The sequence below is a fragment of the Apodemus sylvaticus genome, chromosome 15 (genome assembly GCF_947179515.1).
Source record: "Apodemus sylvaticus chromosome 15, mApoSyl1.1, whole genome shotgun sequence".
In the NCBI taxonomy this organism is placed as follows: domain Eukaryota; kingdom Metazoa; phylum Chordata; class Mammalia; order Rodentia; family Muridae; genus Apodemus; species Apodemus sylvaticus.
The window spans coordinates 47,606,350-47,629,210 of record NC_067486.1 but is presented as its reverse complement, the minus strand read 5'-3'; the positions used below and the strand labels follow the sequence as shown (position 1 = coordinate 47,629,210).

General features: G+C 37.3%; 1 protein-coding gene across 2 annotated transcripts in view; it reads right to left on the bottom strand.

Annotated features, from left to right (window-relative positions):
* Positions 1 to 22,861, bottom strand: part of Alcam (activated leukocyte cell adhesion molecule) — a 190,194-nt gene that overhangs the window by 46,941 nt on the left and 120,392 nt on the right. For both annotated transcript variants that reach the window (XM_052158703.1, XM_052158704.1), the window contains exon 2: positions 287 to 387. In XM_052158703.1, coding sequence (XP_052014663.1) covers positions 287 to 387 — 101 coding nt within the window. The remainder of the gene's footprint in view (positions 1 to 286; positions 388 to 22,861) is intronic.

Below are 22,861 nucleotides of genomic sequence, written 5' to 3'. Positions count from 1 at the left end.
TCAATACATTACATTTTTCTATATAAGTATGCACGGATAAATATTACCATTATGCCAGTATTATATACTCTCATATACTGAGAGAGAGTGAGAGAGCGAGAGAGTGAGAAAGAGAGAGAGAGGGAGAAAGAGAGGGAGAGAGAGAGAAAGAGAGAGAAAGAGAGAGAAAGAGAGAGAAAGAGAGAAAGAGAAAGAGAAAGAGAAAGAGAAAGAGAAAGAGAAAGAGAGAGAAATTTATTTTAAAAACTGGAGGCAATTCATCAAGGCCCGGGAGGCTCACACTTACATATTTCCATTTGCCAAACATGAGGTTCTGAGGTACATCGAGTCGGCAAGGCATGACAATGGTGTCTCCATATGCTGAGCTGACAGTGTACCATCCAAGGCCTTCGGGCAAAAGGAAAAGAGATGTTGAGTATTGTCCTGAAGCTATAGCAGAGGAACATGGGAAATCTACAAGCTGATTGTGTTTTTCTCTGTATTTACTAGGAATATATTTCATAGAAACATGAAGCTGCGCCAAAAATAACAGGTTTAAAGATCTCAAAATGGCTTGAAATACATTTTCACAGAACCGATTGTCAAATTTACCACTTAGGAAATTAAAATTAAGTGTCAAGATCTAGAAAATAGCTCAAGTAAGAACAAATTTCAACTTTATCTGGATGGAGAAAAGTAGCTGATTTTATAGACAAAAAATCCTATTAAAGTTTTAATTTATGTAAAATATTAACATGCTAAAATCCAAAAATCCCCTCCTCACAATGAGTTATTCATGAAGTGGTTAGCTCCTGCATTAGGGCATCAATCTAATTTCAAATGTTGTTTGCTAATCTGATACAAAAAAAACCCCCATCTTTTATTGAGCTAAGTAATAAAAATGTGAAAGGAATAATTCTGATTAAGAGTGTAAAATACTTTTTATATCTGTTCATAATCATGGAGTTTTGAAAAATCTTCAGGCTTTACAGACATAGAAAAATAAATACTTTACATTCATCCCACAAAAGGATGATGTGTAAAATACAATAATAATTACAGTAACATAAAGAGAGGAAGGGGAAGAGGAAAGAGTAGAAGGATGATAAAAACTAAACCAAACAAACAAACAAAGAAAAAAAACAGGTAAGAGGGATAATTTCCAGTCCTAAGGAGCACAGCAGTGTGACTATAATTCATAGTAGTTTGCTGTATGCTTTATAAGGAACTGGATGAGAGGCGCTTACAAATATGAATCCATATGAAGAAATGGAAGTACCCATTACCCTGATTCCATCAGAGCACATTATATATACACATAGCCACATCACATCCTTCGCTGTAAATACATAAAACTCATTATGTGCTATTTAAAAAGAAAAAAAAAGCCACTTTGATATTTGCATTGGTGATAGCAGCAAGGAAACTTCTCAGACACTTCAGAGTATTAGGCTGACAGAGCTCTTTAAGGTTTAAGAGGCTCGCGTGTAAGTTCCCATTAAGGTGCTAAGGTTCCCATGAAGGGGCTATTTTAATCTGCAGGGGAAAAGCATATGCAGATGTTATTTCGTCCAGCAGGTGGTGCTAAAGGGCAGAGCTAAGGCAATCTGCAACACACAATAAATAAAACCTTCTTGGGATGTTCTGAACAGCAGCCCCGTGGGTGGATGGTACCTTTCATGGTTACCCATCAACTGTATAGTATACACGAGAGCTTTACACCAAAAAAGAAATCACTAAGTTATGAAGTAAGGAAGGTGACAAAATTCCTAATTCTAAAATTCAGTTGGTCAAGAGGCTATTTCGTCTATATAAGCGTGCCTCTGTGGACAAGAATATAAGGGGCCAATGTGTGACACAAAGTGTCTAAGCACTTTTTACCACTGTTAAGATGCAGGATAGTATGCAGAGGCAGCGAGACTGTCTTTTCATTTGGTATTTGAAAACGAAAATACACATAAAATTGTTCAGCATATCCCAGGATCTGTTAAAATAACCTTAAAACTATCCCATAATTTTCTGTTCCCATGTTCAAAATAATTTTCCCTTTGACATTAAACCATCGGATATCAGAGGATCATAAATGAATAAGTAATATTTAACTCTAGATTTTATTTCATATATTTTGCAGGGCTAAGGATTAAACCCAGGGCCTCAGGCATGCTAAGCAAGTAGCACTTGAGCTTTCTTTTGGACTTTCCTTTTTATTTTATTATTTTTTTAAAAATTGAAAATAGATTTTTCTCTCATACAATAAATCCCAAGTACAGTTATTCATCCCTCCATTCCTCCTAGCTCCCCAACCTCCCCCACTCCAGATCTGCTCTCGTTCCTTTTCTTTTTCAGAAAAGAGCAGGCCTCTAAAACCACAGCCAAACAGGACAAAAACAGATACAGCAAGAAAAGTTGAGAGCCCTCACCTCAAGGCTGGACAAGGCAACCCAATGGGAGCAGAAGAGTCTCAATAGCATGCAAAAGAGGAATGCTGGCTCCCACAGTTAGAGGTCCAACAAAACCACCAAGCAAACACCCGTAACACACACACCGAGGACCCGGTGCAAACCTATGTAGGCTCCGTGCCTGCTGCCTCCGTCTCTGTGGGCCCATGCTAACCCCACTTAGTTGATTCAGCGGGCCATGGTCTCTTGGTATCGTTGGACATCTTTGACTCCTAAATACTGGACTTTTACATATGTGATCTTTAACATGCATATTAACATTGAAGAGGCTGTTCGAATAGGACACGGCTCTCGTTTTGTATATCAGGTTCTTACATGCAGGAATTTTAGCGTGTATTTTAATTTGTGGCTAAGCATAGATACAGATTAACAAAGCCACAGGAAGCCGGTGATTTCACGTTTTATGGAAAAGCACTTGAATGCGACGGTGAATTGTGACTTCACCTTCATCTGTGTCAGGTTGTGCCCTGCTAACTGACTCCTGTTTTTATAAAACACCTTCTCTTGACAGTTGGTGCTGCTTCCAAGCAATGCAGCTTGCAGAAGGCTCAGAATCCCTCGATGAGAATCCTTCATAAGGTAAAGGGAAGTAAGCATCGGCCTTTTCCAAAATGGTGATCATTGATCTTCCCAGATACTATTTTTACCTTCTGCTTTTATGGAAGGTTAATGTTCTATACATATGCCAGATTTTATGACAGGTTTAAAAGCTGCATGAATCTGAAGTATATCTTGTATTATTACCATGATCAGAGCACAGTTGTGGCAGAGAAAAGAACATGCATTTTTAAACCCTGTATCCTGACACTTAAGGAATTTAGTAGAATGATTATTGTTTGAATGTGGTGACATGCTTTCCATTTTACTTATCTAATTAATATATTTGGACATCAGAAAGACCTTACAACAATGGAACTTAGATATTCTTATTGCTTCATCATATTCTAAAGGCATTATATTTTGCATTGGCAGAGAAAATGGATTTTATCCTCCTATGATATTTACTGTCACAAGGAGAAAAAAAAAACAAAACCTAAAAACAAATACATTTCATGGTAGTTCATGGAAACCTCTATTCCCTTTCCAGTGAGATTAAGAACTATTTTTGTTCTCCGATTTACAAATGATATGAGGAACTGCTCCTTTAATCAGACCAGAAAGCAAAGCGTCGGCATGTCAACTCTTTTGAATCGGGGTCGCATCTTAGAGTGACAATGCCAAATTGAAATCTGCTAGGACAGGACTCTAATGGGAGAAGAAATGCAGAGGAAATAAGGCACATGACACAATCAGGGACAGCAGAGAAAGACCAACAGTCACAGACAGGATCTCTGTTCCATGGACTCAGAAAAGGTTAAGTACATTGGACCACATGAGGAGCTGTAATAGTGCTTGCGTTGGGATCAATTTTCGAGTCGGCTACAGTCATCAAGTTGCTTCTAGTAAGCGCATGTGACTTTCTGGTTCATCTGAGAGAAAGATGAAAGGTGGTGCCCCTGCGGGAGAGCTAAGGTGACTAACCTCCTAGAGAAACAGTAACTGCAAAGACCATGGTGATTTGGCGATAAATTAGCGTCCTAACTCCTAGAGATGTCTAGAAGGGGTAGCAATACCCAGAAAAACCTGTCACCCTGAGTGATTCTGTTTGCACCTTTCATAGAAGAAAAAGCCTTTTATCTTTAAACTACCCGATCTGAAAATTGAGTTAGGCTTACTAGAATTCTCCTGCAGTTTTCTTCCTGTAATAGTCATGGACTAAATTATTGAATTTTGTGTTCTACAGACTATTTGGCACTATTAGAAACATAAACTGTCTGTCAAATGTTCTCTCGAGAGGCTGGACATGCAACATAACATAGTTGACTGTGGATGTGCGCAGTATAGATATGAGCATCCGTATCCACGTGCGTATATATTTGTGCCTGCAGGTGCATCTCTGTGTGAATGGCTGTGTATATCTGGGGGATAAAGAAGAACTTCAAGTGTCTTTCTTCAGGTGCTACCCATCCTTTTTATGATGCCACTATCTCTCAGAGGACTAAAACTAAACAAGTAGGGTAGGCTGGTTGACCAGGGATATACCAATCTCCACCTTTCTGGTGCTGATACTACAACCGCTCATATGAGTCATGGTATTGAGTTTCTCCTCAACTCGGGCTCTCATGCATTTGGGATGAGCACTTTACCAACAACGTCCTGTTCTTAGCCCATTGTATGCTCGTAGAGTCAGTCCATGTCTGTCAATTCATGAAGTTTAACTGGATTAGAACTGTCTCTATGAAATGTGTCAATTTAAGACACTTTGGTGAATATAATAGCTTGCAAAATGTCCTGTCATAAAATAACATGATTTTTTTATTCCTGAGAAGCACGGTATAATTGAAGCACTTTTAATAAAGTGCCATTAGCGCAAAACCAAACAAACAAAGAAACAAATAAACACACCCAAAACCATATAACTGGAAAGAAATAAAACAAAATGTAATAAAATTAAAAGAAAAAAAATTCTAGACCAAATAACCCTGATACATAGCATGTCCGCCAACTAGAATTGGATAGTTCTAAAGCAAACAATTTAAAGCTGATATCAAAAGAGAAATACTGAATTGTAAGTTAGGTGAATACTTTTGACATCCAACAGAAATAATTATGAATGTAATGATTTTTATCATATTGGTGGCAAATGACTTTTCTATATAAATGAATTCTAAAGGTCAGAGTAATGATTCTCTTTATTACTGATAGACTTTAGACTCCTCTCTCACATTCCAAGCAGAAACAGAATAGTATAGAGGACAGAATGAGATGCAGGCCCAGTGTACTTCTGCATGCTGTAATTTAGCATGTGTAATTATTATTTGTTGCTCTGATATTTTAGTAGCATCATTGTCCTTAGAAGCACTCACTGAGCTTTGTAGCTCTGTTTGGTGTCATGAAAGAGTTAAGCTTATTAATAGTGGGCTCAGAGCTTTGGATATAAGAATTAATTACAGTTTCACTGAAATTTCACACTTACTTGAACAAATTGCTGGGGTGGGTGTTAGGTTGAGAGATGCTTATTATTGAAAACTACCTTTGTGCTTGATTGATTTTGATTCACAACTGTGCTCATATCCTTCTTTACTATATTAATGACAGGGTGTGAGCAGTTCTAGATGACGTGTCAATACTTTGTAATATCAGTTTATAGCAGTGTTGGTTACATCTGACACTTTAGGTTGGAGCTACCTTCGTTGTGAGAGGAGAGGATTGGATTCTGTCTTGTGAGGTTCTTGGGGCATCTCTGACTGTACTCCTCTTCCCCCTCTATAAAAATTCACAGCCTACGGAAGTGATATTTGTCATTTCATATGCAAAATTACCTCAAATCCTATCCATTCAGAAATGTGGATTAAGCTGTAACAATTGTTTTCTTACATCCCATTAGAATGTTTTTTTGTCTTCTGTTGTTTGTTTGTTTGAGAAATGTACAGCCTTAGTTGTCCTGAAAATTGCTCTATAGGCCAGGCTGGCCTAAAACTCAGCAATCCATTTGCCTCTGCCTCCCAAGTGCTGGGATTAAAGATGAAGTTCTGTAAGGCAAAGGACACCATAAATAGGACAAAATGGCAGCCTACAGAATGGGAAAGACTCTGACTAAGTCTACATCTGATAAAGGGCTCATATCCATAATATGTAAAGAACTCAAGAACCTTGACATCAATAAATCAAATAACTCAGTTTTAAAAAATGGGGTAACAATGGGGTACAGATCTAAACAGAGAATTCTTGACAGAGAAATCTCTAATGGCCACAAAGCACAAAGAGATGTTCAACATCCTTAGTCATGAGGCAAATGTAAATCAAAGAGGCTTTGAGATTCTATTTTACATGCCTCAGAATAGCTAAGATAAAAATATTCAATAGATAGTTCATGCAGGAGAGGTTGTGGAGCAAGGAAACACCCTTTTATTATTAGTAAAAGTGCCAATTTATACAACCATTATGAAAATTTTGGGATTCTCAGAAAATTGGGAATAGATCTACCTCAAGTCCAAGCTATATCACGTCTAGGCATATGCCCAAAAGATGATTCACTATACCATAAGGACACTTGCATAACTATGTTCATAGCACCTTTATTAATAATAGCCAGAAACTGGAAACAACATAGATGTCCCTCCCTCAATTGAAGAATGGATAAAGAAAATGTAGTGCATCTACAGAATTGAGTATTAATCATCCATTAATAACAAAGACATCATAAAATTTGCAGTAAAATAGATGGAACTTGAGAATATCTTCCGAGTGAGGTAAGCCAGACCACAAAATACAGTCTTATAATATGGATATTAGCCATAAAGTACAGGATAACCATGCTACAACTCACAGATCCAAGGAAACTAAATAATGATGAGGGAACCAATGGGGGACACTTGAATCTCACTAAGCAGGGGAAATCGAATAGATACTGGGGGTGGGTGGAGGGAGGTACTGGATGGGGAAGGGTTTGGGGATAGATACAGGAGGGAGGAGGTCTGGGGAGAACAGAAATAGAGGACTGGGAGAGACAAATGGATTGTGGGAGCATGTCTTGGATGAGCTAGACACCTAGGACCATGGAAAATCCCAGGAATCTATAAGGGTGACCCTAGCTAATGCTCCTAGCAATGGTGGATAAAGAACCTGAACTGGCCATGTTCAGGCAAAATTTCTAATTATTGGGAAACTAACTCTGTATACCTACAATTTTTCCTGCAACAAACCATGCAGGACTAAAGATGAAGGATAAATTGAGGGACTGACCAACCAATGAGTGGCCCAACTTGAGAACCATGGCATAAGAGAACCCATGCTGACACTATTAATGATGTTCTCCTATGAGGGCAGGTAGGAGTCTAGCAGAGCAGTCATCTGACAGGGGTCATGCAGCAGCAGATGGAAACAGATTCAAAGACCCACAGCCAAGCATTAAGTGGGGCTTGTGGAATCCCCTGAGGAGAAAGGATGCAAGGAGCCAGAAGGGTAAAGAACACCACAAGAAAACCTACAGAATCAATAAACTTGAGCACATGGGTAGAGACTGAGTTGTCAAAGAGGAAGCATGTATGGGTCAGATTAGGCTCTCTGCACCTATGTAACAGTTGTGCAGCTGGGTCTTCATGTAGGACTACTACAGCAGGAGCAAGGGCTGTCTCTGCCTCAGTTGTCTGCCTTTGGACCCTTTCCTCTGGGCTGCCTCAACAGAAGAAGATACTCCTAGACTTACTGCAGCTTGATATGCCATGTTGGTTGATACACATGGGAGGTCTCACCTCTACTGAAGAGAAGGGATATAAAGTAAATATGTAACTTAATTAATAAAGAAAAAACAGACATGTGCCATCTCCACCCACCAAAACTAGTTGCAACGAGACTATGGTTTTCAGGGAAGAAACTTTTGAAGGAAAAAAATCTTATTGTAGGACAAAATAATGATTGAATTCAGCTAGAGGAATGGAGATAGAAGTGTCATACAGAAACACCTCCTTTCCAACAATTCTGAACACCCCACTTAAATGTTTCATATTACACTCTTGCATTACTGTGGATTAGAGAGTTTAAGATTTGATTTACAATCTTTATAGGAAATGACATTTTTTTAAATTCACAAACCATAGACAGTATGGATCACACCATGAATGAATTATAAACCATACATTCCATATATATTTTATGTAATATAACAATAGTTCTAATGGTAGAGTGAAGTTCACATTTTGAATGTGTTGGCCAATCCTACATTCTTTATGATTCAGTCATGGGTAGTTTTCCATTTTAGAATTACTCTGATAACATATCACAATGAAGTAGAATTTAAGATTTTTCTTCAGTCATATATACATGTAAATTAATTGTCAATATGCATATACATATATACAGTGAAAAATGTGTGTGTGTGTGTGTGTGTGTGTGTGTGTTCATGTGTGTAAATTTATAGTGGATGATGGATGGAATAGAACCTCTGATAAAAATCTAAGGTCATTTTGACAATCAGAGTGAAGAATTTTTCCTCCCTTCTCCACTGTTTTTGACAATTTTCCTTCAACTAACTTGGGTACATAGATGTTGACTTGGGTCTTTGGATATCAGGAATTCTTGCTTAAAATTCACCTTCAGTATTGCCTATCACAAAAGTCACATCTTATCACTCATATACAACTGAGTTATGCCTGTGAATAAGAAAAATAGCAATTTTTTCCTCCCTTCCCTCTCCACTTCCTGTAATTAAAAATATGTCATGGTAGACATTTTAGAGTAATGATCAGGTCACTGAGGAATAATACTTGGAAGGAAACGACCATCCCATTAAACTATAAATTAGCATTAGTACCTGAAATTGTATTTTAAGATGTGTACTCTTCATTTTATTTGCAAAATTGGCAGTTTATAGCACTCTAAGTAGTCATCATCTCATCAGATTATAGGTCAACACAATAATCCTTGTTATGTGACAGGACCACATAAATGAAGTTCAAAATATGACATTGGGACTTGCACTGCTGTGCTAACATTACTTTTTATGTCTACCTGTATATGTATACAATAAGCAAACGAGGACTGGCCTGCAGTACTAGGTAAGTTGGGATTCTTTCACTATTAAGGGTATTGACCTATCACCACTTCCTTCTCTCTCTCTCTCTCTCTCTCTCTCTCTCTCTCTCTCTAGCATTCTTTGGTCCTATCCATTCTGTCTGATTTTTCATGCATCCTTTAAGAGGCCTGTCTACTCTTATTTTAAGTCATGCATCAAGTGTTTAGTAAAGATCTACATCAGGCAGAGTGTTGGTGAGCTTTGTGAAGGAATTATATAAATGAAATAAAGGGGCTGTTTCCTTAAAAGTAGGTGCAGAACAACTAAAGAATGTGCTGCAGGAATGTGGAAAAGGAATCCCAACTCTGAGCCTGGGGATATTGTTTGAAGCTCCTTAGAGGAAATTCCACTGGAGGAAAACACTGAGAGGAGGTTTTCATAAGTGGGAGATAACAGAGTGCCTCAGAAGTGCATGAGGCAGAGCAGCCAGGAGTGCTGGTGACATGGCTTCAGCTCTTAAGGCAGGCTCCATTTTTTTAAATTAATTGCCACAGAACAGATATCTCGTCTTCACAAAGCACATGTCCTAACACAGGCACTTTTCCAGATTCGCAAATCACATTAGGCTTCTCTAATATAATGAAATAAGATAGGACAGATTATTACACTCTTCTTTCTTTTGTCATCAGCATTTGCACTGACATTTTTATGCAGAGCAGGTTAAGAATTTTATTTAGAAAAAATCCAAAATCAACATTTTAAAAATCATTTTTTGTGATCATAATATAATTGCATAATTTCTCTTTGCCTTTCCTTTCTCCAAATATCCTTCCTTGCCATCTTTCAAATTCATGGCCTCTTTTTTCATTAATTGGTATTACATGTGATAACTCACATATGCACGCACGCGCGCACACACACACACACACACACACACACAAACCCACAAATTCCTAAATCTAACCTTTTCACTCTGATAATGTTATCTGTATGTATATTTTCAAAGCTTACCATTTGATATTGGGCATCCAAGGGCAATGCTCTTCCCTGGGGAAGTGAAGTCATGGATCTTGGAGAACCTACAGCTACCAACTTACTAAACCAGCACAATTCTTAACTACTCTCTCATTTTCTTGGCTTTATACTCAAAGATAAGTGTAGTCATCAACCATCTGACAGGAAACTTCTTATGGCAACAGACAAAGACCATTACAGAAAACCACAACCAATCAAAATGCAGATTTGGGGAGCCCAGTCTCAATGAATTACACCTAGAAAGCAATTCCTTCACCCTTAGGTGAAGTTTCAGGAGCACTGTGGAAGAGGGACAAAGAAGAGTCAGAGTTTCAGGAAGTTTGTTGTAAAATTATGATTTCTAGGAATTTCAGGAGCTACACCCATGAAGTTTTACAAATGTGACTGCACAAATATGAGCTGAAAAGGATAACAACAATAGGTAAGCCAAATTGAACTGGGAAAAGACCTGAAAGCCTTAGCCATACACCAAGAAATACAGGCAACTAAAGAATGCTCAGAGAGAGACGCAAACAAATGAACAAATAATTAAACAAACAAAAAGTAACTTGTGAACCATTCCTTTATTGAGAGTTGTCTCCTGACCTTGCAGTCAGGATGTAGATAAATTTTTCTACACTTGCCATAATTTCTTACTTTTGGCATCCTCAAATAATCTTGAAGGTATCTATTATGGCCTCTTAAATAATAACACGGCTCTGTCTGCATATGAAGCAGAAGATTACCTTGTCAGTCATCAAGAGGAGGAGAGGTCCTTGTTCCTATTAAGAACTGATAGATGCCCCATTGTAGGGAATCGAAGGCGGGAAGGTAGGAGGGGGTGGGTAGAGGAATACCCTGGTAGAAGTAGGGGGAGGGAGGGTGGGATAGGGGCTCCCTGGGAGGGGGAGAAACTGAGAGAGGTGATAACGTTTGAAATGTAAATAAAGAATATATCCAATAAAATAATATTCAAAAATATTTTAGATTATGTATTAGTAAAATGTATATTTTATAGGAAGAGAATATAAATGATAAAACAAATAGCTAAAAGTAACTCAGATGAAGAATAGAAACTTGAAGTTCACACTAAGCTGAGCAGAACTTAAAGATGCACAATTTACTAAAATGAAGCATATAAATGCCTAACATTTCCGTGACTGGAAATCTGTTCTACAATAGTGTGCACATGTATATAAATGCCGAACACTTAAAGAACATAAATGTATATTAATATAACAGAGCATCTAATTACACAATTATCTCTAGGAATACCTTGGGAAGAAATGCAAACACATATACTATTTTTCGTTATTATGTAAATATTATTGGTTTAAAAATTTAAACTAATCAATCATTAAAGTATTGAGGAATGGGCAGTCACTTGGTGCCAAGGGCCACTGGAGGCAAGCCGATAGGAGTTACGTTTTTAAAGGATTTTAAGAAATGGAGAAATTTCCATTTTAGTTCTTTCTGTAGCCTGACAACTATTTAAACAATTCCCAGTGTTTTATTTTGAAATTTTCTGATACACTCTAAAGTTTGGAGAAACGCAGTCTTGATGGTTTAAGCTATCCTGACAGGGCATTGTACATGTATAATCCAAAAAGTTGGGAGATATATCTAGGAGGAAACAAGTTGTACTGCAAGTTTTAGGCTAACCTGGGCTATAGAAGACCCAGTCTCAACTCTATCCCCAAATAATGTACAAGTTGAAGTCCATCAATGCAAAACTGAGAGAGAGAGAGAGAGTCTGTAACATCAATTATCCCACATCTTTTCTCTGTGTTGAACCTTCCAGAAGTCCACATACTGTTCTCTGGAAGGAGACCCGGGTTCTAGAGTGTGGAGAGGTGAGCACTGTGCTCATTAAGGGGAGCACTGTGGTGATTTGAAAGGGGAGCACTATGGGTATATGAAAGGATTGTTGTAAAATGCTCGCATCAAATAAAATCAATTTAGCTGGGAAATTATTTAATGGCCTAAAATTTACACACAAGAAAACTAACAGATGTGAACTTAACTTTTGCAATGTTGCTAATGGCTCTAATATTTTGGTGTTTTTTTTTCTCTCCAGAAACTTTACACATTGTTTTATTCTGAGAAGGGGACTGAGATGCTTGTGTCACAATGGGATCCTTGTGTTACAAGCCACCACTCATTCCTAAGAGATGAGTTTTCGAATAAGAAACTAAAGTCATGCCAGTGTACCAAGGCACAGGTTCTTAATAATCAACCAGCTTAAACACTTCAAAAGCTTCTTGATCTGTTTCAAGAAAAGGTATACAGAGAACCAAAATATTTAGATTATATGTATGAAATCTAAATATTATTTTAAAGTAAATTCCCATGATGAATGTATACAAATAGGAGGAATGACTAAGTCTATTTTCCTTTATTTTGCATGTCACCCATGATAAAACTAAAACTTCTGTATGTGATTTAGAAACTTCTGTGAACTGGTTACAGACTATTTTTTATTCTTCTTCTAATTATCTAGATTTGGTGCTACATCTTTAAGATGCTGCAGAAAAAGAATTCTCTACTTAGAGAGTTGGCCAATATAATGAAAATAATGAACATGTTTCTTTACCTCAATTCATTTTTTCACATTAGATTGTTCCTGTGTTGGGTACCTTTTTTGAATTACTTGAACTAAAGAAGCAGTGAAAAAACTATTTTTGAACACTTCCTTAAATAATGCAATCATTTAGGCATTTTTCTCATCAGGAAACTCCAGGTTTAACTATTTAGGAGTATCATTGCTATGTCAATGGTTAGAAATCCTGTAGAGTTTACTATGTAAGTCATTTGAAATTGTGGATACGGTTGAATTACTTTAGCAAGAATAATAGCGGTACTGTTTTCACATAAAAACCACCAACAGAAAGCAACCACCAGGCTTCACAAAGGACTTTAAGTGCATCATGTGAAGTAATGGAAACTTCTGGAATTTAGGCGAGTCTGTCTTCAGAAAGAGTTCACATCTATTATGACATGATTAACTTTGTTTTCTGCAAATATTGTAATACCATGACAACAAAGGACATCTTGATAGGAGAAAGTCAAAGATCTCCTTGATAGCTAAGTCAAACTCCCAAACACAAAATTTCTAATAACCTTAATAGTCCTTAATATGCCTTAGAAAAATATATCCCAAAGAGTTTTAAGAATTAAGATCACGACTGTTTTCAGACGGCATTAACTAATAAGAGCTTGTTTTGTTCCATTGTATTAGCATTTTTTAGAAAGGTTCAACCCCACTGGAATAACAGTCATAAAGGATTTTATTTTATTATTGAATTACCAAGGCTAAAAAGTGATGGGGTTCCAAATGAACTCAGAAGGTTTCTGCTTATGCATTGGTTGAAAAATCTTGCTTGGGATACTGCATTTTGCATATTTCACATTAAGCATATGAGTTGGTTTAAGAAATATCTACATTGGTTTAAATTACTCTTTCTTGCTTTCTCCTCATGCATCCCAATTTACATTTCCTATATCTTTCTTGGCTATAGAGCTGTGTAATCAAATGTGATAAATCATAAAGGTTAAAAGCTATTATTAAGTTGATCAACACAGCTGGTGGAGCTTGCTGGATGATTCCCAAAACTAAGATTTGTGTAAATTACATGCTTTTAATCAATATGTATCAGGGAATTTTCCATATAAGTTAAAGTCTTAGGAAGAAAATCACATTTCTGTGACTTTTTTTCCTATTCCTGACAAACTAAACTCAAATTGTCCAACTTCAAGCATGAATGTAAAGTGTGTCGAAGATTTGTTTTTGAGAAAGATTAAAAGCACAAAAAGGACAAAAAAACAGCATGATGAATTATGAGAGTTTAAATGTAGGTGGATTTTTTTTTTTTTTTTTTTTTTTTTTTTTTTTGGTCTTAGGAGATCTTGTGTAGCCTCAAGGACTGAATTAGATCAGAGAGAATGTCCACTGTCTCTTTCCTACAATGTAGCTCAATCAGGCAATACTAGGATGCATGAACTTAGAGACATAATGCTGACATCTATTAATATTTTAGCAATCACTTTTCATATATTCCATTTTCTCTGACACTCGTTATTCTTAATTGATGAGTGGGAGGAAAAGTGGGAAAGAACAAGATAATTTAGGAAGGTGAAGAGTAGAATAGGAAATATACGGAGTTCTATTGAAAGGTAATTTTATCATTTGTAAAGGTGTCAGAATAGAGAAATGCTGCAAGATGGGTGAAATTTGCCCCCAGAGTTGCCTCCAGCTTTGAAACTTTTCCTTGTTTCCCAAAGCTTTAACTCTTTGCAAACTTCATCTTCTGGCCCTAGAATCCAGGTCTTGTTCATAGATCACACGTATCTATCCTGCGATCTCAGAGTGACTTAATACTCTCTCCCATGAAGAATCTTTGGGCTCCTGGTTACTACAGACAAGGCACCAACACAAAAGCAAAAGTAGAGAAAGGAAGAAATGCGGAAAGTAAACAGCCTGCACTCTGGGGTTGCAATCTGTGCATGTGCACAGTGCTTTCAAGCCCGATCCATGAATTCTTCTCTGTGTACCAGGGTGTGCCTGCCTGCTTCTAGCTAGATTTCTGTATAGCATGGCATGCATTACATACCATCAGTCTTGATGTCACATACCCAAATCAAACACATGGCAAGATGAAATATTCATATTTCCTGCTGTTATTTAGGGTATACTTCTGGGGTGTTGTTGATATAAAAATGTAGACATTCACTTTCTACTATTAGGAAATAGTAACTTACCAAGTTGTTATGACTCTATACAAAACATGTATGCTAATGCATGCAAGTTCATGAGATGGAGGGTTCTATGTTGATGACTGCCTAGCTCACTCTTTAATGCCCCCTGACACCTCAGTCAGAGTACTTTAGAGGGCTTTCCCACACTCTTCTGCTGCCCCCCCCCCATTTTTTAATCAAGGCTTATCTTTACCCTGATAATTCCTCTAAGGCCATCAACTCTCTCCTCCTTGATTCTCACATAGGTGTTATCATTATTTGACATCTGCCATGGAGAATATCTCACCTAACACATGGGAAAAACCAGGATGATGATGGTGATATTGTTTTCCTGAAATTAGTAGGGTAGGTTTACAGATTCTAGTTTTACTATAAAGAGTATCAGTGGAATTTAAAATTAAATAATACATTCGCAAAAGTAGTTCAAAATAGATAAAATACTTGAATTTAAATCCAAAGTCACAACACTCATAAGGAACACAGAGATGAGATATCTGTCATGTTGATTCTGGCAAACTGCTTTTGGATTTGACACCAAATTCCAGGTAAACAAGCAGATAGGATTACATCAAACTATAAAGGTTCTATAAAAAAAATCAGACAGTACAGAGAGGACCTTTGTAAATAAAAATAATTATAAGATTTATGAGAAGATATTTTAAACATTGTTATTTGGTATGAGATTAATATCCAAAATTAAAAAAGAAATGCTCCTCACAAAAACCCCAATAATTCTCTTACAAAATTCTGAAGAGATTCATTGTATATATTATTAGAGAAACTGGTAAATTAAAAAGGGGAAAGAGGCCACAAATAGGCATTTTTGCCCAAGAAGACTTATAAATGTCCTGCAGGGACATAAAAATTATTTAATGTCTCAAAGAAGAGAGATGAAAAACAAAGCTACTAGAAAAAAATTACCTCATATCTGTATGAAGTATACTGATAACTATAGTTAGTAATATTATTTTTTAAAATTGTATTCTATAGAGAGAAAGGTTATGGAGGAGATATCAGTCTATTTTTATCACACACCAAAACAGTAACTATGTGAGGTAATGCAAATGTTCATTGGTTGAAAAAAATGTTCATATATATATATATATATATATATGTCAACATTGTGCTGTATCAAGATGTACAAGAAAGACCATATTAAGTAATCCTAAGGTACTTGAAATAATAACTATGCAAGTAGTATTATAATTTTATTTAAGATTTACTATTTAGATAATTGAGTTGCATTGATGAACTCAGACCTGAAGTAACCTCTTTTTAAAACATTAATCTATTAATTGACTTTCATTTATTCACTTTACATCTAGCTCATTGCCCTCCTCTCAGTCATCCCCTCCCACAATCCTTTCCTCATCCTTCCTCACTTCTCCTCTAAGAAGGTGGAACATCTCCTAGGTATCACCTCACACTTGTGCATCAAGTCTCTGCAGGGCTAGAAATGTCCTCTTCCACTGAGGCCAGACAGGTAACAAGGACAGGTAACACCTGTTGGGATAACTCCCACTTCAGTTCTTCGGGACTCACATGAAGACCAAGGTGCACATCTACTGCATATGTGCAGGGAGGTCTAGGCCCAGTCTGCATATGCTCATTGGTTGGTGGTTCAATCTCTGAGATTGTTCAAGGGTCCTGGTTAGTTGACTCTGTTGGTCTTCCCATGTAGTTCCTATCCTTGGGTTCGTAATCTTTCCCCCTATTCTTTCATAGGAGTCCCCAAACTGCATCCACTGTTTCTCTGTGGTTGTCTTCACACACTGGAATTTTAGGGGGGGAGTCAGTCTTCACAAAAATCCTGTGACATGAGCAAAACTGCTTGCATAATGAACAAATATGCATACCATCCACCACACCAAGCCCAAAGACTATACCAGCATCATCAAAACAGGGCACGATGTATCTAGGGTTCAAAATAAAAGTTCAAGTCTCATATTTACCAGAGAATGATTCAATGTTATTGATTCATTTTCTATTATATATAATTCATTTATACACTTCAAGGGTATTTAAAAACTTTACATAGTTATCCCCAAATAGTTTTGAAAACTAGGGATGTAAGAGATTAGAAAGGGATTTAGCTATTTCTTGTGATCATTTTTCTCAATGGGATGAGTATGTATGCCAGTAGATGTAAGTCTTGCAAGAAGCAGTTCATCTAATTAGAAGACAGGACAAAACCCTTACATGATGAAGCTTTAGACATCTTCTTGACAGGAACCAGAGAACTGATAAGGCACAGGAATGTGGATAATGCAGTCAGTGAACAGAAGAAGTTTCCTGTATGCATTTGTACCACCTACAGCGGCAGAGACAGAATGGCTGACCACCAGTAAAAATGCTGAAGGATCCAGCTTAGAAATGAAACTAGAAGTTTCCAGTTTCAAAGCCTACTGCTATTCCTGTGCATCTAAAACACTGCTCAGGACTGTGCCTTCTGAATGACTTGAAATTCTATGTGCTCACATGAACATGTACAAACCTTTCATAGAAACATTCCTTTTAGTTTCCCACATTAGGAAGCAATCAATTGTCTTTCTACAGGGATGTGTTAACCAATCTGTGGGGCATCTGTGAGGCACGTTACTCAGTACTGAAAAGAGACAGTCAGTCTGCTATGAAGACATAGAGCAACCTGAAAGAGGCCACCTGGAGAGGCTAATTTACTGCACAATTCTGCTGTGTGACATTGTAGATGAGTCAAAGTTAAGGAGAAAGAGGAGACTGGAAGTTGATAAGTAGGTTCCTGGGTGGATGAAAGGAATGACGGGGTTAAACACAGGAAAAACATTTTTAGGGTGCTGAAATTCTCCTGACACTGTAAAATGCATACATGTTATTAAATATACATGAAAGTAAAAATAGTCCAAAAAAGAGAAAAACCTAGGATAAACTATGGACTTTAGTACATAGTACTGCAACGATATCGGGTCATGGATTTTATTAAATGTGTCACACAGAGCTGACCATGGGAGGGGAATGAGGGAAGTGGTAGGGTGGGTAAATGAAGTTTATGGGAACCTTCACTTCCTTTCTATTTCTATACAAAATACTTGATCAGGTTGAAAATTAATGATGGACATAATTCCTTTAGCTTTTGAGATAGAGTATATTTGGAGAGTTTTACTTACATTCTTTTACTCTGGGGAGGGAACCCTCATCATAGGTTAGTCCTAGCAGCTGAATTTCCAGGGAATGAGTGTTGACACCCAACAGCATCCATGCCTTCCTGATGGTAGGGTCCCCCTGTCTGAGCAGCTCTCTCCACTGCTGTTTTATGAGGCTGTTTCCTACATATTACCTACCCCACTGAGGTGATAATAGATGCACTTTAGATTTCCATTTAAAAGAGACAATGTCTTTGCAAATTTACTCATGGTTACTGCTTAGGGAGATAATGACACTTGAAATTCCCCTAACTGGATATTATAATATTGCCTCTTTGGCACTGCTATTTTTAACAGCTTTTAAAGGCAATGGTGTCATTTAGGTTAAGTAAAAGTTCACTGTTTCTTACACATTCAAAGCATGCCAGGTTATAGATATGACCTATTAAGATTTCCAGGAAGGACTGTAGGTAATGGCATGTTTTGTTTATGAATCTCATCTGGAAAGAACTAAAACTTCCCCCAGGAAATGATTCACTGCAAACCAAACAAACCACACTCAGAAGATGAAAATGCTTGAACCCTGCCACTCTGTGAAAAATCCAATGGCTCTTTTCAGGTTAGTTCTCTTATAAGAGTCCTAAAAGATCTATTTATTGTCTGTCCGTCCGTCTATCCATCCATCCATCTAACTATCTATCTATCTATCTATCTATCATCTCTCTCTATATATAAAATCAATGCTCTACAAAAATTTTATTCTACCTCAATGTCTTCTATGTTTAGAACAGACAAGAACACCTCTCATATAGGCTAAAGTATTTTATGAAATAAATAAATTATTAACATATATCTGATAATCTCTATATGTCTGTCAATAGATAAAAGAGGAAATGTCTTCTAGGTCATTAGTATGTCTTCAGAGATTTGTTTGTGTAGAAATCTGTTTTTGCCTCTAACTTTATTTTTTTCATTTATTGAAAATACCTTTTCTTCCTCACAGAATAAATCCTAATTCTGGGCTTCCTTTTCTTCTACCCTTCCCAGTTCCTCTCTACCTCCCTTCCTATCCATATTTACTTGCCCCCCGCCCCATGTCTCCTTAGAGAGGAGGCTTCTAAGTGGCAATAGTTCAAAATAAAAGGAACACATCTGAGTTGGACAAGACAAAGCAAATGAAGAAAAAGAGACTGAGAAAAGGCACAGATTCAGAGACGCACTGGTATTCACTATTAGAAATCTCATAAAAATACTAACTGGAAGCCATATTATATACGCAGAGGACCTAGTGCAGAACCTGGCAGGCTGGGGCATGCTTCTATAGTGTCTGTGACTTCACATGAGTTTTGCTTATGAGGATTGTTTTCTTTGTGTCCTCTAGCCCCTCTGACTCTTAAACTCTCTCTGCTTTCTCTTATGGGGTCTAAATTGAATGCTTGGGAGATCTTCCATGGAGAAAATTCCCAACACAATAACTCTGCTAACAGCTGTTAATTTGAAAATATGCTCTATGAATATAACAGAGTTGAATTTCTGAAACATATAATTGTGGAAGTTTGATATTTTCTCCTAAACCTTTTTAACTTAAATAATTTCTGATAGACACACACATGATTATATATGTTTCACAATACATACATACATATATGTATATATGAAAAATACATCTAAAAAAGAAAGCACAGTAAGTGTAAGTTAAATTTAATAGCATTTGTTGACATGATAAAAATAGTGCAGTAGATAACACTGAAATTAAAGACATTTTTATTATTGATCATGAGGAATAGTCCTCAATTCTCAGAATTTACTGCACTTATTACAGAGATGCTTGTTCATTAATGTTAATAGTTGTTTTATTTATAATAGCAAGCAACTGGAAACAATCTAGATGCCCATTAACTGATGAATGGCTAATGAAAATGAAATGGGGTATATATACACAGTGGAATATTTAGCTGTTGAGAAAAATGACATTATGAAATTTGCAGTTATATGGATGGTGCTAGGAAAAAAAAATCATGCTGAATTAGGTAACCAAGACCTCAAAGACAAATACTGCATGTTTTCTTTTCATTTGTAGATATGTGTGCTACAAACTAAACAACTACAGATGTTAAATATCTAGTAAGGAACCTGAGAAAGAGATCTCCCCAGGAAGGGCATAGTATATTGTGTTAAAGAAAGACTGAATGAGAAGGGGTGAGGAAGAGAAAGGTTAAGAGGGGAATATGGAGAGGGACAAAAACACTAAAGGATTCTTGAAAAACATATTGAAACCTACTGTATTATCTAAAATATATTCATGTATCACAAAAATCTCAATGGGGCTACAAAATAATGGCAGAGACTGTATTCCAATTAGATATACTATGCCACCAAATAAAATCTCTAGTACCAAGGTGCATTATGTCTTGTTGAGTCATTGGCCAAGAGGGTGTCCCATGGAATCCTCTACCATCATAGGTGGTTGCTAAGACTATCAGATGTTTCCTACAACCTGACAGTAAGGCCCTCTTCCTAACGACTTCACTTTCATAAGCCATTGAGCATGGAAAACTTTTGCTGGTGCACAGTTAGAAGCTTTATTCCTCCTAATGAGTATGCACAATGATGGGAAGTACTTTGCATGCTACCAGATGTGAAAGGCAATAGTATCACCCAGATAAAAGTCATGAGACATAGAATAGAGACCTGCCTACAAGATATGCTGGTGTAATAGTGGCACAAATGGTGTGGGAGTGACCAACTTTGTTTTGATTGCATTTAAGGACCACCAAAGGAGATTGGACCCATATCTGACACTGCCTAAGTGGCCAAGAACCTGGAATTATCTAAGTCAGAGGCCTAGATAAAACCCCACTACTACCATTAAGTTAAAGGAACATAACAATAGAATCACTACTAATGATATTCTGCTATTCCCATTGATCAGTACCATGCTCAACCCTCTACAGAAAAGTGCCTTCTCGGAGTAGATAGAAATTAACAAAAGCCTGCAATTGGACTCTATGCAGCAAGTGAAGTATTCAGTCCTAAATGGGATGTTATAATCAAAGCCTTCCACTCATAGATCAATGATATCTGTGGACGAAGAGGCAGATTTTAAGAGTCAGAGGAGAAAGCTGATCCAAAGGAAACACAACACACTAATGCAGAGGAACTCACAGCGACTGTGGCAGCATGCACAGGTTCAGGCCTCAGGTTGAGAGAGAGGGTGAGAGAGAGAGAGAGAGAGAGAGAGAGAGAGAGAGAGAGAGAGAGAGGAAAAGAAAAGAGAAAGAGAAAGAGAACTGAATGAAAGGCAGAGTAATACAGAGAGAGACAGAGAGAGACAAAAGGGAGACAGGACAGAGAAGAAGAGTGGGGCGTGGTCCTGCTCCTTACCCAGTAGCTATTTCAAAATGATACCCTCTGGCAAAGGGAAAAACAGATTTCTTCAATTCTTCAACGGTGTGTCACTAGGTATATTAGTCACCCAGGAGTAGTGGGTCAGCACAAAACTTCATGATTTTTAATAGGTTTTTGTTTTGTCTTATTTGGGCATTTTGTCTTCTTCTTCTTCTTCTTCTTCTTCTTCTTCTTCTTCTTCTTCTTCTTCTTCTTCTTCTTCTTCTTCTTCTTCTTCCTCTTCCTCTTATTCTCATTATTATTATTATTAATTATTATTATTGTGTGTGGTGTGTTTGAAAGACAAGGGGTGGAGAGAGATCACATAAATTTGGGTGTGTAGAGAGTTGGAGAGGGTCTGAAAAAAGTTGCAAAATACACTCTATGCAGCAATACAAATCAAAATGCACTAGCAGCTAAAGCATGGTCCTTGTGCTCAGAATGTGCGGACCTATACCAAGCATTGTTCCTATCAAGTCAGACAATCTCTAAAGTCACTTAACCACTGTGTACTTATATTGTCTGGCTATAAAATTAAGGGCAATGATGATCTCAGTCCCACAGTGTTGTCACTAATGTAACAGATAACTAGGCATTAAGTTTTGCTAAGAAGTGTCAGGCACCAGGTCCTCACTAGTTGCTAGGCATGGCACCAGCCTAGAAGCAGTGCACCCAGCATTGTACAAAATGGATGGATAGGATGCAGCAGGTGTTGTTCTGAAAGGACCATTCATATTGAGTCCTCACAGATGAAAACTCCGTCGGGTGGAAGAAATCTGGATGAAACTCAATGAACTGGAAACACAAGTTCTCATCTGTACGGCCAGTGCCTGAGAGTTGGGTCCAAGTAGAGGCACTGGAATAAAGCACAGCTGAGAGAAATCTGGAGAAGACATCTGGAAAACGCTTAAAGCAAAGCTTAAAGAGTTTGGATTTTATCCCATAATGAATGTGGAGGTAAGAAAGGGAAGTGTGATTTTGAGGAAGGCAGTTATGTTCAAAGGTTTTTGCTGCTGATAATTGTTACTAGCAATGGGGGCCAAACACAGCTAGAGAGCCCAAGAGTTAGAGCCCTGTCCAAAACTTCAATTCTTTATACAATTGTGAGGAAACAGGACAGCTGGGATAAATAAAGGTAGACATAGTAAATAAAGAGACAGGATGAATGTTTCCAAAGTAAAATCGATAAGAGTTTCATTACATCTGCTGACTCCTCAAGCTACAAAGTTCACATTTCCCAGCATAGCTAAGTACACTGCCCTCTTGAAGAACAGCTAATACACGGCCTCTGTGGGAGTGTATCATACACAGCGTGTGAAATCACACACTAGCTAGGCAAATAGGAATGCGGACTTTTGTGTTAGCTCTTTGGAGAAGCTTGAGACTAAATACGCAGAACAGTCCAAAGCAAATATTAACACGGGCAATGTGAGGTGCCTGGGTTTCTAAATGAAAATTGTTAATGTAAAGTGCTTTAACACCTTCAAGCCCTGTTTATTGTGTGCTTCAGAGTATGGAAATAGGAAAACTAAAAAGGAGAATTTAATTCCCTGTCTGTTTTATTTGAGTTGTGTGTTTACTAGTTGGAGCTTTTG